Source organism: Polypterus senegalus, chromosome 15 (genome assembly GCF_016835505.1).
Source record: "Polypterus senegalus isolate Bchr_013 chromosome 15, ASM1683550v1, whole genome shotgun sequence".
NCBI lineage: Eukaryota > Metazoa > Chordata > Cladistia > Polypteriformes > Polypteridae > Polypterus > Polypterus senegalus.
Genome location: NC_053168.1, coordinates 119,071,063 through 119,086,858, shown reverse-complemented (window position 1 = coordinate 119,086,858; position 15,796 = coordinate 119,071,063). Strand labels below are relative to the sequence as shown.

General features: G+C 40.2%; 1 protein-coding gene across 1 annotated transcript; it reads right to left on the bottom strand.

The window, feature by feature from the left end:
* Positions 1-2,907: 2,907 nt before the first annotated feature.
* LOC120515610 (Krueppel-like factor 10) lies at positions 2,908-14,920 on the bottom strand. The gene is made up of 4 exons (XM_039736723.1): positions 14,700-14,920; positions 6,517-6,735; positions 5,185-6,091; positions 2,908-4,253 (listed from the first exon to the last, which is right to left on the bottom strand). Exons 1-4 carry the CDS (start codon positions 14,739-14,741, stop codon positions 4,009-4,011), a joined length of 1,413 nt encoding a protein of 470 aa, XP_039592657.1. The 5' UTR covers positions 14,742-14,920; the 3' UTR covers positions 2,908-4,008.
* Positions 14,921-15,796: the final 876 nt, after the last annotated feature.

The following is a 15,796-nucleotide window of genomic DNA, read 5'->3' as shown; positions in this document are numbered from 1 at the left end:
GCACTCCACCCTTTTCCTTCTGAGGACCATGCTCTCGGATTTGGAGGTGCTGATTCTCATCCCAGCTGCTTCACACTCAGCTGTGAACCGATCCAGAGAGAGCTGAAGATCACGGCCTGATGAAGCAAACAGGACAACATCATCTGCAAAAAGCAAAAATGGAAAATAAAAATTGAAGTAAACTCCACTAAACCGTTTGCAGACCATAAAAGAAAACATGCCTTAGAGTTTAGGGTTAGGACAGAGGGTGGGGTTCTCTCAATAAGACAAAGTCTCAGAGTGTTTATATGAGACGTCATGTTTTTCCACCACCAGTTCGTGTAGATGATGTGTCATTTTTCTAGAGCAGTGTTGAAGGTTCACTCTATGCTTGGCTAGCTCAGCAAGTATAGGGTGTAAGGCTGGAACAAACCCTGGACAGAGTCCTGGTCTATCACAGGTCAAACACATACCCACCAGACACACCAGGGCCAATTTAGCATTGCCACTTCACTGTACCTGCATGTATTTTTGGACGGTAGGTGGAAACTGGAGCACCTGGTGGAAATTCACACAGATACAGGGAAAACATGCAAATTCCACCCATGGAGGACCTAAGATGTGAGCCCTGGTCTACTTACTGCAAGGGAGCAGTGGTGACATTAGGGCACATTATTTACATGCCCCCTCCTCATTTCTAAGATGTTTCCATGCTAGGTTTCCTAATAAGCTGGATGGCCATGTCTTGTAATGCAAGCTACGCTATGATTTGTATTCACTGTAAAATTTTTCTCAGCCTTTGTTTTTCATTTGGTTATTTTTTTTACTTCCATGTCAATGGAGGTTTGGTGATGGGAGTCAATAATTTGCTATCAAATTTAGTTTAAATTCTGATTTTAGCATGTGTGTGTGCGCGCATCTGTGTGAAATTAAAATTGACTTTCACATTTAAAAATTAGTTTTCTTCAGATAATGACACAATTTTTGCATCGTGTAGAGCTCCTGGATGACTATATCTATATGCTACACCGATCCCTCTCCCACTTGGACAGAGGCAGTGGTGCTGTAAGAATTATGTTTTTGGACTTTTCTAGCGCCTTCAACACCATCCAACCCCTGCTCCTTAGTGACAAGCTGACAGAGATGAGAGTGGATTCACACCTGGTGGCATGGATCGTGGACTATCTTACAGACAGACATCAATATGTGCGTCTTGGGAACTGCAGGTCTGACATTGTGGTCAGCAACACAGGAGCGCCGCAGGGGACTGTACTTTCTCCGGTCCTGTTCAGCCTAAATACATTGGACTTCCAATACAACTCGGAGTCCTGCCACATGCAAAAGTTTGCTGACGACACTGCTATCATGGGCTGCATCAGGAGTGGGCAGGAGGAGGAGGATAGGAAGCTAATCAAGGACTTTGTTAAATGGTGCGACTCAAACCACCTACAACTGAACACCAGCAAAACCAAGGGTGGTGGATTTTAGGAGGCCCAGGCCCCTCCTGGACCCCGTAATCATCAGAGGTGACTGTGTGCAGAGGGTACAGACCTATAAATATCTGGGAGTGCAGCTGGATGATAAATTGGACTTGACTGCCAATACTGATGCTCTGTGCAAGAGAGGACAGAGCCAACTATACTTCCTTAGAAGGCTGGCATCCTTCAACATCTACAATAAGATGCTGCAGATGTTCTATCAGACAATTGTGACGAGCACCCTCTTCTACACGGTGGTGTGCTGGGGAGGCAGCATAAAGAAGAAGGACGCCTCACGCCTGGACAAACTGGTGAGGAAGGCAGGCTCTATTATAGGCACGGAGCTGGACAGCTTGACATCTGTGGCAGAGCAACGGGCGCTGAGCAGGCACCTGTCAATCATGGAGAACTCACTGAACAGTATCATCTCCAGACAGCTTCAGCGACAGACTGCGGTCACCGTCCTGTTCCACTGACAGACTGAGGAGATCGTTCCTCCCCTACACTATGCGACTCTTAAGTTCCACCCTTTGGTAAACGTTAACATTATACAAAGTTATTGTCTGATTTACCTGCATTTTTATCACTCCTTAATTTAATATTGTTTTTTTTATCAGTATGCTGCTGCTGGAGTATGTGAACTTCCCCTTGGGATTAATAAAGTATCTATCTATCTATCTATATCCCAGCAAAGATACACAAATGTAGAACAAACATCTTCCAAGATATCTGCCCTGAAAGTTGCAGGCTCATCGTCTGTTCTTTTTGGTCCAGTTTGGTCCACTACTTATCCCAATATCCTACAAAAACAATTGATCCCAAGTCCGGCGATAACTGTTGTAGTAATTGTTTAACAGGGATTTTTATAGTCTGGTCTTTTTAGTCATGGGGCCAAGCCTATTGATTTGCAAAATTCATTGCATCTGTAGTTCTTAAGATATGTACATATATATTTAAATAAATTACATAAGTGGAGGCACATGCAACACACACAAAAAGAATTTTATACGTGAAGACAGCAGTCAGCTTATTTGCCACACCAGAGCAGAGGCTGGATGATGAGGCGATTTAATTTTCCTTCCAATGTTTTGTTAATATGTTTTTGCTTTTGAGGTTTTGTTTTTGACATTTGCATACATTTTACTGTATCATCGTCTGATCCTTCTTCCAAACATTTCTGGAGTAGAAGTATGGAATTAAAAAAAAAAAACAAAAAAAAACAGGTGAGGTTGCCTGCAGTGCAGTCCAAATGAGCTGTTAAACTTGGATCATTCTGGTATTTGTTTCAATTTTTCTTCCCTCTCTACCCATTGGAAGCGTAGGTATCTTGCCTATCTGGCCTATGAATTATGTAAACTGATTAAAAAAGGATTTTTTTCCCCCCAGAAAAACACAAGATTAAAATGTTCTCTCAGCTATCATTACAAACAACACAGGGTAAAAAAATATATACATTTTTGGGCGGAACATTTCTTTAATAGGCACTGCAATGATAAGAACCTAGTAAAAAATTCTGCTGGAGTTATTTCACTAATAATAAATATCAAACTGTATCCCGAGCCAACATTCTTGAAAACATGGTATAGGTTGGACTGATAAACAATCAATTCTATTAAAAAAAAAAACACTTTTATTAATTTTTGTAAACAAGAAATATAAAATTTCAAAAAAGAAATATTGTGCAAAATAATTGAAGAGCTACAAGAGAGGTCAAATGTTGACACTGTGATAAAACACAATACAGGACACAACCGCAGCACTGCCCTAAATTAAGATATACAAATATTCAGTACATTGCCAGTGATATACACAGTAGTGTCATGTGCCAAATTAAGTATAATCCTGTTTCTCCCCCTTAAGAATTAAACATGTCCTGAGCTGAAGCACTTTTAAAAGCGGTTGATATTCTGACATTTTGAAAAATGAGAGAATAGCTGGCATGCTGTGCAGATACTCCGTGAAATCAGATTTACAATCGCATTTCCAAAAGATGACTTTACACAAAGGTTTCACAAAAATCATTGTCACAGGATGTGCAAAAGCTTAAACAAATTATTTATAAATGGGGGGTAGTTAGATACTACAACCAATGACATTACTGTAAAAAAAAATCAATAGCAAATAAGCAAAAACAATATTGGCCACGAGTTACATGCATCGCTGTACACTGTCATCTTTTTCATCCATCCATTATCCAACCCGCTACAAGTTCACGGGGGTCTGCTGGAGCCAATCCCAGCCAACACAGGGCGCAAGGCAGGAAACAAACCCCGGGCAGGGTGCCAGCCCACCGCAGTCATCTTTTTCAACTATAACAAAACTTTAACCTAATCTTTGTAACAATGTTTCAAACCCAAAGAGACCTTTCTTTAAATTGTTCATTTCACAGGAATACAGCAAACTTGCCTAACCTCCTGTTTACTTTCCTTGCTCCCCGAGTGCAAAAACAGCAGAACTCCCAGCAACAAGGCACAGGGATCACTGCTCCTCTCATTCAGTGTTCTGTGTGAAAAGGAAGTCCAAGCTTTCCAGCATGTCCCACTGGAACGGTCTACTGCTGCACAGCAGAGATGTCAGATAACCTACTGACTTCCATTTGCCAGCTGGGGAGCTTTCTGGCAGATATGTGGCGGCGAGCATGCTTGGTCAAATGGTCGCTCCTCATAAAGCGCCGGTCACACAATGGACAGACAAACTTCTTTTCTCCAGTATGTGTTCGTCGGTGTCGTGACAGTTCATCTGAACGTGCAAATCTTCGTTCACAGCCCTTCCAGCTGCAGCTGAATGGTTTTTCTCCTGTATAACAAAATAATTTTGTTGTGTTAATCATGAAGTATTAGCCATTCACAGAGCAACATTTATGTGTCAAAAAAGTTGAATATTAGTTAAACCTAAATATTAAAGTATAGAGTGTGAAAAAAAAAAATGTCATTTAAGTTCATTCCCTAGTTGTCTCTGCTTCACTTCCTCTGAATTTTGCAATATAAGATTTGCCATTTTTACTTTCCTCTCATGTTTGAATATGCATATTTTTCAGTAAAATTTGTAAAGCTCACCAGTAGCCAAGTCTGGTAAGACGACACTCTAAGAAAGCACAATGCTTACTTTATTAGGTCAGGGCACATGTCCAACTACTCAGAGATAAGGAAGAAGAGAATGATCCCATTTATCCATCCACTTCCAAAATCACTTAATAAAATTTTTCATTGCAGGGATCTACAGCCACTCCCAGTGGCATTGGGGCAAGGCAGGAACTGTCAAAATGGAGGGGTGCCATTTTGTTGTAGGGTACACTCACACACCTTGAGCCTAGCCTTTTTACAGTGAAACCCTCTACTGATGTGGTTGTTTGACAAATACAATCCACCCATTTTCTATACCTGCCTATACCATTAGAAGGTCACAAGGAGTCAGAACTTATTCTGGTAGTAATGGGCACAAGTGAGGAATAAGCCCTAAGATGGGTGGCTATTTGCAAGTTTGACTCATGTCAGTATAACATTTCTTCAGCTATTTTAGTTTCTTTCCACACCTCAAAGATGCGTTTTGTTTTTTTTTGCTTTGTAATTTTAAATATGACAGGGTGTATGAATTTGCCCTGTGGTTATCTAGTACCCCGTCTAAGGTTGTTTTCTTCTCCAGTTTTTTGAGCACCAGAAGTGGAATAATAAAGAAAAGAAAATGGACAGAGAGGTGATAATTTAAGCAGAAGATGCCAAATAAATACCTGTATGAGTTCTCATGTGGGCTTTAAGATGAGAACTTTTGAAGTAGGTCTTTCCACAGCCTGCATGACTGCAGACATGACTACGTGTCCTTGACATCTCTGAATGAAGGGCAGTCTTTTGTACTGGTACTGTGAATCCTGGTGCGGGTGCAATAGGAGACAGTTTGGTACCGTTCGGAGTTGCTGTTATTCTTTTGGTGACCCCTGACTGTGGAACAACAAGCATGACAGAACCTTTGGGAACTTGGGTGCCCATTAATACCATTGGCTGACACAGAGGTTGCTGCCCAGCTGGATTGTTAGGGATGACGGTCGTAACAAAGCGGTTTGTGGCTGGAGGAATAGGAACAAGCTGGCAAATTACTGGAACTGGCAAAACTCCAGCAGGCGACAATGTGCTTGAAGGGACAATGACTGGATTCTGCTGAGAGTTGGTCACCACAGGTGTAAAGACGGGTCCAGATGTTGATGCCTCTAAGCTCTGGCTTACTTCTGCATAGACAAGTTTATTTGTTTCAGAGTTGGAGACCCCGGGTGTCACAACAGGCACAGATGCAGATGCTGCAAATATCTGGTTTACTTCTGTGCAAATACGTTTATTTTTTTCAGAGTCAGAGTTGTTTTTAACTGGAATTTTAGATGCAAGACTTATGTCTGTAGGAAATTCTCTTTTTCCCATTGGACACGAGTGGCAAGTGCAAGGCTGGGCATCTGATGTATGGCGAATGACACTTATCGCCTGAAATGACTGATGTTTCTGCACAGACTCTCTGGATTGCCGTTCCTTCTGGGAAATGTTCATTTCCATTGGCTTTCCAAAATCAGATGCTGGTCTCGTTGAAAATGTCTGCATTGCAGTTGTGGTAGACATCTCAAAGTTTTCAGGACTGTAGGGTGGGGTCAAGCACTGAAAGTAAATAATTGAATGATTTTATTAACCGTTTCTAAATGAGGAGGCTTTAGTCACTTAAATTTTAAAGTTACAGCTTGAACAGCAATAATGCCTAGCTAGTTTCTGATGTTATTGAAGTCATCACTTCACAGAGATAACCCCAAATAAGGAAATTTGTGACGCCAGGCATTTGCAAAACTGTGTATAAATATTGCAGAAAATGTGTTGAAGTACACACAAATATATTCACATTACAATAATGCAGGTGTTTTAAATTAACACCTAAAAACAAATGTAGCCATTATCAATTATGAATTTAAAATTTATTCTGCACTGGCTACAATAAATTAGCTAATTACAAACTTTGAAAATCCACATTTCAAAAGCTAACCAACTTTAATTTGAGTAAGAAAAACGGGTAACAGACTAGATCAACTTACAAATGAGGAAACAGAGAAATCAACTGGACCAGACAGAAGTGGATCATCTGCTTCTTCAGGGCCATCAGAAGACGGGGTGAGTGGGCGGAATTCAGTTAGTTGCTTGCTACCCATTTTGCAGAGGGATCTCATGGACATCAGTGCCTCTACAGCTTCAATGGCACCTTGCTCAGCAACAACATTTAAGAGCTTGACGTTAAATGCATCCATGGCTTCTTTCTGCAAGTGGTCACCAACAAACAAAAAATAGGTATTAAAAATAGAAACACTATTTACTAATCAAAACTTTCATAGGAAAAAAGCCTTAAAGACCTTTTCATATATGTGTAGTTTGCACAAGTATAAATTTATATTATGAGTTTATGTCTACTAAACTGTCAATTTAATTCTGAGATGTCTAGTGCACGAGTCTCCCCACATAAAGCCATAATTTCAGAAGTAAAATATTACAGGAGAATATTTTATTAAGTGAGATAAAATAGAAAAATCATGTACAGTATAGCTTAAAAATATGCATTTGTCTTCAACACATGTACTAAAATTGAAGCACAAATGTGCACAGAATAGCCAAAATCATAATCTCATAGAAGCAAAATTTTAACATCCATTTTACTCAAAATCGATAGCTGAAAATCAATATTAAATAGCACTGTAACATGCTAAGTTTTATTCAGATTGAGTGATTTGTTTTTGAGGATCAAGTCCACTCACACATACTGTATTTTTTTTTTCCTACACAGATATCACCTTAAAAGTGGTGAAATCATGTTCAGGGAGTAATTACTGAAAACTCACAGCTCAGATTGTTGCCCTCTCCAAATACTTTTCCTATATCTATACCAATGGTGCACGTAATTATCTCCCCAAAACAAAATCTAAAAGTGTGATTTTGGTCTAAATCAGTAGGTCTCTTTACAATGGCAATAACTGTGCCAGGTGTTACATTCCTACTCAGTGATTTGTTTTGGAGTCAGTGTGCCCACAAGTTACCCACACCTGATAATGTTGTGAACTACAGAAAAGACTAGAAATACCCATTCATTGATTAAAGAGCAAGGGAAAAAAAAAACACACATCCGCATCTCTGGTTCTTTTAAGTGCAAAAGGAAATCTGGGGTGGGAGCCGTGATTTTCATTGAAAACTGCCCATCAAAACTTAAGAGGCAAATACTAGAAGACTGGATATAAATGACAGGAAATCACTGTCTTCCCACATATTACCTAACTGTACTGGAGTTTTTCTCAAGTTTTTTTTCCTTCAGGGTTTCCAGTGCATAACTGAACATGTGGTATGGAAACAGCTGTAAGGAGTATATCAGGTAAGCTAATTTGTGTTTTCTAGGAAATAAAATGAAGTTATGTATTTTAGTACATTCATATTTGTTATGGTGCTGGAGAGTAGTGACGTGATGCACGTTGGTCAAAAATGCAAGTAAGAATATCACTGTTCTCTTTGGACAAAATAAGCTACTACTACTACTACGACATCCAAACTGACTGATATCACACCAAAAGGGGTGAAAATGTGTTCACAAATGCCTCAAATTTGTTTAAAACAAAAAAACACTGAAGTTAACATTTTGACACTCTCAAAGTGCTTTCCATATATACAGTGGTGTGAAAAACTATTTGCCCCCTTCCTGATTTCTTATTCTTTTGCATGTTTGTCACACAAAATGTTTCTGATCATCAAACACATTTAACCATTAGTCAAATATAACACAAGTAAACACAAAATGCAGTTTTTAAATGATGGTTTTTATTATTTAGGGAGAAAAAAAAATCCAAACCTACATGGCCCTGTGTGAAAAAGTAATTGCCCCCTGAACCTAATAACTGGTCACTGATTTGTGTCCCACATCCCAAGGACGTATGTATTCCAAAACATTCCAATCTTTGTACATTTTTAATACATATAAATCTCACAAAATCATTCTTGTCTTAATACAGAATAAGGGCAGAAAAAGGAGTGTTAATTAAATATTGGCATACATTAAAACTAAGAATAACCCCTTGATTGTGAAACTGGTAGGAGTGAAAACCCGTAAACTTGAGGCCATAATCGTCTACCCGGACTGAACATCAGATCCGCTCACCTAAATGTAAGTTCTCTTGATGTGTACCCCACATACTTGTAGCCCCTTTACTTCATTAGTGATGTTAATCAATTCCAATCCTTGTCAGTCTGAGTGTACTAGGGCCCAAAGCCCATTTTCATTAGGTTTATGTTATTCTTGTATATTTTTCTTTCATATTAAATATTTATTTACATTAACTTCATTGGCCATATGTCACCAGTGACATTTAACTGAAATCACCTCACATCTTCAGCTAGTAATGGAGGCAGGGTCAGAGCTCAACAGGTGCCGTTTGTGGTTAGCAGTTAATCATTAAAGGCAACATCCATCACTTGAGAAGCAGACTGGAAACTCTGAGTTAACTAGCCATGAACAAACACCTCCGCACCATTTGAGAAAGCAACGCCTGGGGCCTAAAACTGAACATAGAGTACGTGAATAAATATACAAATACAAAGTGACTTTATTATAGGCATTGGAGGGATTTCTATCCTGCGCAGTGTTGCTAATCAAACTCTGGGCGTTGTCAAAACTGGGTGAAAGGTTTCAAAGTCCAAATCAGGCCAAAAAAAACTGTCTGTCAGCACTCAGAAAAGTGGGAGGATTAAAGAAAAGTATGTAAGAAAAAAACAAAAAGCCCAGCTTTGTTTTGGACAAGTTAGTGCACTTCTGCTCTGTCCTCGTCCTCCTCTTTGACCTCATTTTCTTCTTTTCCATGCTGGATTATCGTATACCACTATTTCACTTTTTCTTACTATACCCTCATCATTTACTATTTGTCTGCTGCTCTATAGAAAATGTTTTGGTTTCATTTTTTTAGTAACTTCCTCCCATATGCACACCAAAGTGAGTCAAGCCAAAACTCAAGATCTACCAGTAAAACCACAGGGAAATGTTTCATCGGAAAGTAGCGATGTGTTGAATGTTGGACAGACATGTACCTGAACACAAAGCAATACCACAGCTAACACAGACATCTACTATTGGTGAACAGGCTTTTTTTTTTTAATAACGGCTCCATTGGAAAAACTATTTGGATAGAATGGTGTATTGTGGGTTCTCTTTGTCAAAGCTATGTACTTTTATGAAGTCCAAAATGAAGCATTAATGCACACTTACTTACACAAAGACAGTCCATTTTCATAAAAAATAGTAAATATGCATAAAACAGTGCAATGTCATGATGAACTCAGAATGCTTGAGTGTTTCTGGTATTCAAATACAATGCTGCCAGGAATCAAGCTAAACTTTAAACAGATTATACCCAATTAGAAGTTACAAAAAGACAACATGGTGACAGAGCAGTTCCCATACAGCTCGGTGTACAGTAGCCTTTTTTTTTTCCTCTGTGTGTTTTCTGCACTGGATCCTTCTCTCTTCCTCACACATTTAAGATATCTGTGCTAATTAGGCTGAGTGGACAGTCTAAATGTGTCCAATGTAGGCAAGTTTGAATATACAGTGTGTGACTCCTACTCTTGCAAATGATTATTTGGGAATATGCTCTCCTTGACACTGGAACCCATGGATTCAGCAGGTAATAAAAATGGATGGGTAGTTGCTTATACAACACATCTAAAACTGACAAAAACATCCTAAAAATTAGAAAAAGTCTATTTATAATCAAATGCCACCCTCACAGAATAAAGGTGTTCTCAGCAGGATTCCTGTACTGATCATTAATTGTCTGCAATGAACTCCATGTTTGAACATAATGCTTCTTGTAAGTGTATCTGTTACCAAGAAAGCTTGGGCCAAAGATAAATGATTGACTTTACAGTTGTGTCAACTGATCCAAGGCAGCATGCATGTTCTGGGCACTCAAGGAAAGAAAAAAAGCTGGATCGTGAGGTGGCTCAGATTGGAGGAATATCTGCAGGGTAAGACTGGGATGACCCACGTGTAGAGACAGTTTGCTGGAAATGAATACTGGATGCCTCTATTCTGGAGGAGTTTTGTTTTTGCCTCCAGAAGAGCTTCTCCTGCACCTTGGAAGAGGTCACAAACATATAATGTAAACAGATTATATTTCAGAGCACATTTTTTAAGGGATCTGCAGGGAGGTGTAGTCAGTAGGTTGCAGGTCATTGTGGGAACTCTAGGACATGTTGATGGACTCCATCTGCAAGGGAAGCTGTCAAGCTGAAGAAATAGTCTTGGTATGCAGTGTTAGCAGGAGGGTTTCCAGATCTGACTGGGAGGTACCAGCATTCTAAAAATGGCTGCAGTTACCACTGTGGCTAACCAAAATCTCACAAATGGGCGAACTTTGGTCAGAACATGAAGAATGATTTTTGGACACCTTCAAAGAGATTCTGGAAAATGAAAATACAACTCAGGGAGTGTAGGTGGCATGTCGCCCACACTGTCTTTAGCAAGGGTGGAGACACATTGACCTCAACTGGAAATATTGTCAAGAGATGGAAGGAGCATAATGCAGAACTCCTAAACCCTTTGGAAACACCCTGCTCAAGAGAAGAACTACTGGAAGCAATGGTTGGGCTGGGTCAGTCTCTGTGGCTGATGAGGCTGCAAGGGTGGATGAGATCTGCTGAAAGGACTAGATAATGCAAGGGTGTTCTGGCTAACAAGACTCTCCATGATGCATGAAATGTGTGGACACTGTTCCAGTTACCAAGGGATCACACTCTTCAGCTTCCCAAGGGAAAACCTATATCCAGGTAGAGAAATGGAGATTCAATCTGGTACCTGAACCAGAGATCCAGAAGAGGTAACAAAAATGTTGTGTTTGACCCAAATCTTTAGGTATGTACACTCATTTGAGGGGGTCACAGAAATTTAACAACCTTGTCTGTGTTTGGGTGCTTTAGGAGTATGGAGTTCATGGGCATCCACAAAATACATTTGCAGAGGTCTTGTTTAGGAGTTAGAGGATAGCAGCTTGTGAGATCGACTAACAAATCAATGCAGTGATACCAGTTTTGCAGTTGTATGTTGTACCAGACTGTGCTGGTGAAGCAGCAATGATATCGCTGAAGGAAGATTCATCTAGATCTACATTTATATTGCCACCTATGATGATGGGCTCTAGGTAGTGACCAATAAAAATGAGACTTTGAGTACAAGCAGCTGAAATGAGGTTTTTGTGCAGGGTTTCTGAGCTCACTCTCTGTGACAGGGCGATGACCTCTGCAATACAGAGTAGGCCTGCTGATTTCTAGATCAAATCTGTGATCTGTGTAAGTAGTTAGAATGCTTTATTAGCATGTGTAACCTATGGCTCACTGGAGAAAACCAAGGACACTCTGGGGGAATTACAGCAATAAGCTATCCTGGACACATCTGAAAAATACCCAGAAGGTGCTGGAAGAAGTTTTTAAGACTTGGGTGGTCAGCAGACTGAAAATGACAATAAATTGTTTAAAGTCGTGTAGCGGTTCGAGACATTTGCTTCGCCCCAGTCACTTTGCAGCAACTATAGCAGACAACTAACAAGTGGAGTAGACAAATGGATATAATGTGACCCTCCTTAAACGTCAGTCTCCGCAAATTTGTGGGATATGTTGCTATTGAAATTAAAAGCTATTCAAAGAAATGTTCCTGCTGCTAGACTGGCTGATCCAGTCCTCTTCAAGCCATTTACCACTAGTTGCCACACCTCATCATCTCGGAGTTTACACATCTCCAATTATCTGCAGTTAGTGAAAAAGGGTAGCTGTTGAACAGCATGAGCAACAGAATAAACGCTAATTACAGACTGTCAGGCGCTTAAAGCATGTGTAGAGTAAAGCAAGTTGCTGTGTTAAAATAATGACAGTTGTTTAGCAATGGCCAGTGATGGATTCATAGATTCTAGTTTTAGTGATGGTGTAGCTACAGGTGAAATTTTGCATAAATGGTAAACTCTGATGCCACATGTAAATGTTCTGGTGTAATAACAGCTTTGGGAAACTTTCAAAGCTGTCATCACTGATCTCCAAGGCTCAAGGTAGATTTATCAGGTACAGCTTATCCCTCGCAGAATGTCAATCTGTTAATATGTGACAGCACTTTAGGTTTAACTGTGACTGAGAACAACTGACATGCACAGCAACTTAATACCGCACACAATCCTAATGACAGGGTGTACATACAGTTTGATGTCATGTACAACGAGTTGCCGGTGGCTCTCTTTGCCCTTGTACATAATAACTCAAAAGCCCGACACTGAAATGTACTGACCAACAAAATAAATGCCTTCTGGATAATCCAGAATATGCATCACCAGTGAAAAACATTTCAGCCTACTTGTCAGGCGTTTGCATGCTGTTGACAATGACTTGCCTGTCATTTTGTACAGTTATAACACTTCATAGTTATTTTTGAAAATGCAATCATTCTCTATACTTTTACATACATAAGCAGAATGTTGATTTGGAAATCGTCATTTAACAATGAAGCCACACAAACAGGATCTCCTAAAATTACTGAGCCGGCTGTAAACAGAGAAACTGGTAAAAGTTTATTGGTATCACTGGGCAAAAGTGGCCAGAATCTGCACACTAGTGAAAAACTAAATTTCCTGACAAGTTTTTATTTTTGACATTTTTTTTAATCTACTTTTATTTTTGTTTTATTCTTAGTTTTACCTTAACAGTTGAAAATATCCAATATTGTGAAAATAACTTGTGCGAGAATGTTTATTAAAATATTGTTTTCTTTTTTTTGTCTCACTCAAAGCGGATAGTTGAAATGGCTCGTAGTTTCCGTTTTTTTTTTTTTTTGTATTTGGAATATTGTATTGTATTAATGCTTGAGGGGAAATTGTCTTTTCGCATGACCTTTGGGGGCCAGAGTGCAGGGTCAGCCATTGTACAGCTCTCCTGGAGCAATTTTCATATTAAAAGGCCTTGCTCAAGGCCCAAACAGTGCAAGATCTCTTTTGGCAGTAACGGGACTTGAACCTTGCAGATACCAGTGCAGATCTTTAGCCCCACCACTCCACTTGTTTTTAATATTTGATGGCTATCAATATAATTCTAAGCTTGAAATTCCATGCTCTGTCCCTCTTTCTGTCATTGAAGCTTTTGCTATTGTGTACTCTTAAACTACTTGTTGTTCTTATGTAGTACCAATACAATTTTAGGTAACTTCTAAGCATTGACATTGCATATTCGTTTTTCTTTGGTTTTCCCATAAAACACCTAAGTGGGGCCTGAACAATGGTTTAAACAAAGGGACCCCCCTCTCCTAAATCCACACCAGTCTGTCCTATACGAATCTGCGTGGCACATTCACACTGATAAAGGAGGTCCATCATTCTAGGAATATCTCCCTATTCTATTTCTTTATGCGTCACCAAAATGTTTAAATCGCCAAGGATCACATTTAAAATAAACAACACTACACTACATTACTTTAACGGAAGATGGGGAGAAAACAAATTCCACTGCCATCGCTGCTGTAGCCACCCCATTCCTGGCACGCGTCAGCTTCTGAAGATTCGCTCGAACAAGACGATCGGCACGCACGCGCTGCTTCGACACACCCATTGGCGCTCATCCTTCGTGTCTACTCCATCCCGATTGGTCGCTGCTGTGAGTGGGTGGGCATGTGAACTGAGCGTGATCAGACGGTGTTTTTTTCGATGCTTTATAACCTTTCACCTACTTTTTTTAAAACGCCACCCTCCACGAAAAAAACATCCTCCGTCATCCTCATTAACCGCTTGCTGAAAGCAGCGACGTGCCGACAGTCGTTGACACTTCAGGTGAGAATAAAAAATCCCAGCCAACCCTCTTCTTATTGAAAAGACGAACAATCCTTAAATCTGCCTCATTTGATTTAAATATCGGGTGTCCGTGCTTGGGCTTTAATACAAGACGTCTATACATCGACACAAAACTATAAGAGAATTCATGTTTTACTTTACTGACAACAATAAAAATCATTTTAACGCTATGTTTTCTCCTACAATCAAGAGGTGTTTAAAGAGTAGAAAATAAATCTCGGCATATGTCTAATCAAATTGCTAATAAACTTTTAAGAAATCACTCCCAAACTAGAAAGGCGGCTGTTAACTCATAGATATCAAGGAAAAACACTATTCGCATCTGCCAAATGAATGTCAGAAAGAGAATATTTACCATGACAAGCAAGACTTACATCAGATAGCTGATAGAAAGGCGACAAGTTGTAGTTCAGCATATCCAGCCGCTTTCAGTGAGTGAAGAAGCGATAGCCGCCGCGAATAGCTGCACCTTCGCCGAAATGAATTCTCACGTTTCCCCTCTCTTTCTCTTCTGCTCCATTCAAGCGCGTTTCAGAATCCGCTCGTCAGTGAGGGCTGGCCATTGCATCACAGCCAATCAGACACAAAGGTGTGTGGCATGCGGACCAATCGGCTTCCGAGACACGCGTGATCAGCGGCTGACCGTCGGCGTGAAAGCCCTCTGGACTGAGGGTGCTGCACAAACAGCCACTTGTGCGTGAGCTCATCGCTGCGGCAGGCAGGCGAGCGAAAGAGAAAAACGTCTCGCTGTGCTCCAGTAGTCACGTATGTGCTACTCATCAAGAGTCATCAGTTGTGGCGTACGTGATAAAAATGGCAGAGTGGCCGCAAAAAGACAAAAAAGCGACGTTACATATCTATATAGTTGGGGCTCTAGCAAGTTCGGTGACTTTTTCGATGTCACATCTGAAATGAACTGTGACCCTTATGATTCACAGTCCAATTCCACTGCCACTAGGCCATAATGCATAAATAAAGTAGTAATCGTAGCCTGCAGTCTTCAAGTGGGGGTTTTGGATGCCGCAGCAATTATTATTATTTGATGATCCTGATATCATCAAATAATATTGTGACGTGTCTAGCTATTGCACGGAATGGGAAGTAGACCTTGGGTGGAGCCCAGGGGAAAGCATTTTTTGTCAGGACACAGACTAGGGAGAGTTGAGGGACAAATAGCAGTGCTTTCGGTCAAACGAGCTGAGCTGTGTGAGACCAGGAGAAGTATGGGTTAGTCAGTAATAGAGCGACAGAGTGAGAATAGCGGGGGATATAAATGAGTAGGCAAGAGGGGGGCATGTCAAAGGTGGACTTGTTTTATAATTTTGGAGGTCTCCTTGTTACCTAGTGGCACCATTTGTATTGTGGCTTATTAAAAGTGGCTCCTGTGTGGCCTGTTCATCAAGACTGTCACAATATCATTCTAATATTAGGCTTATGGTCAAACTTGAGGAGGTAATTAATATTTTAGTCC

Excerpts from the sequence above, each read along its gene's own strand:
- LOC120515610 (XM_039736723.1), bottom strand. The coding sequence starts at position 14,741 with ATGCTGAACTACAACTTGTCGCCTTTCTATCAGCTATCTGAT. Across the intron at positions 6,736-14,699 it reads CTTTCTATCAGCTATCTGAT|AAAGAAGCCATGGATGCATT; the intron begins GTAAGTCTTGCT and ends GACCACTTGCAG. Across the intron at positions 6,092-6,516 it reads ATTTCTCTGTTTCCTCATTT|TGCTTGACCCCACCCTACAG; the intron begins GTAAGTTGATCT and ends ATTTACTTTCAG.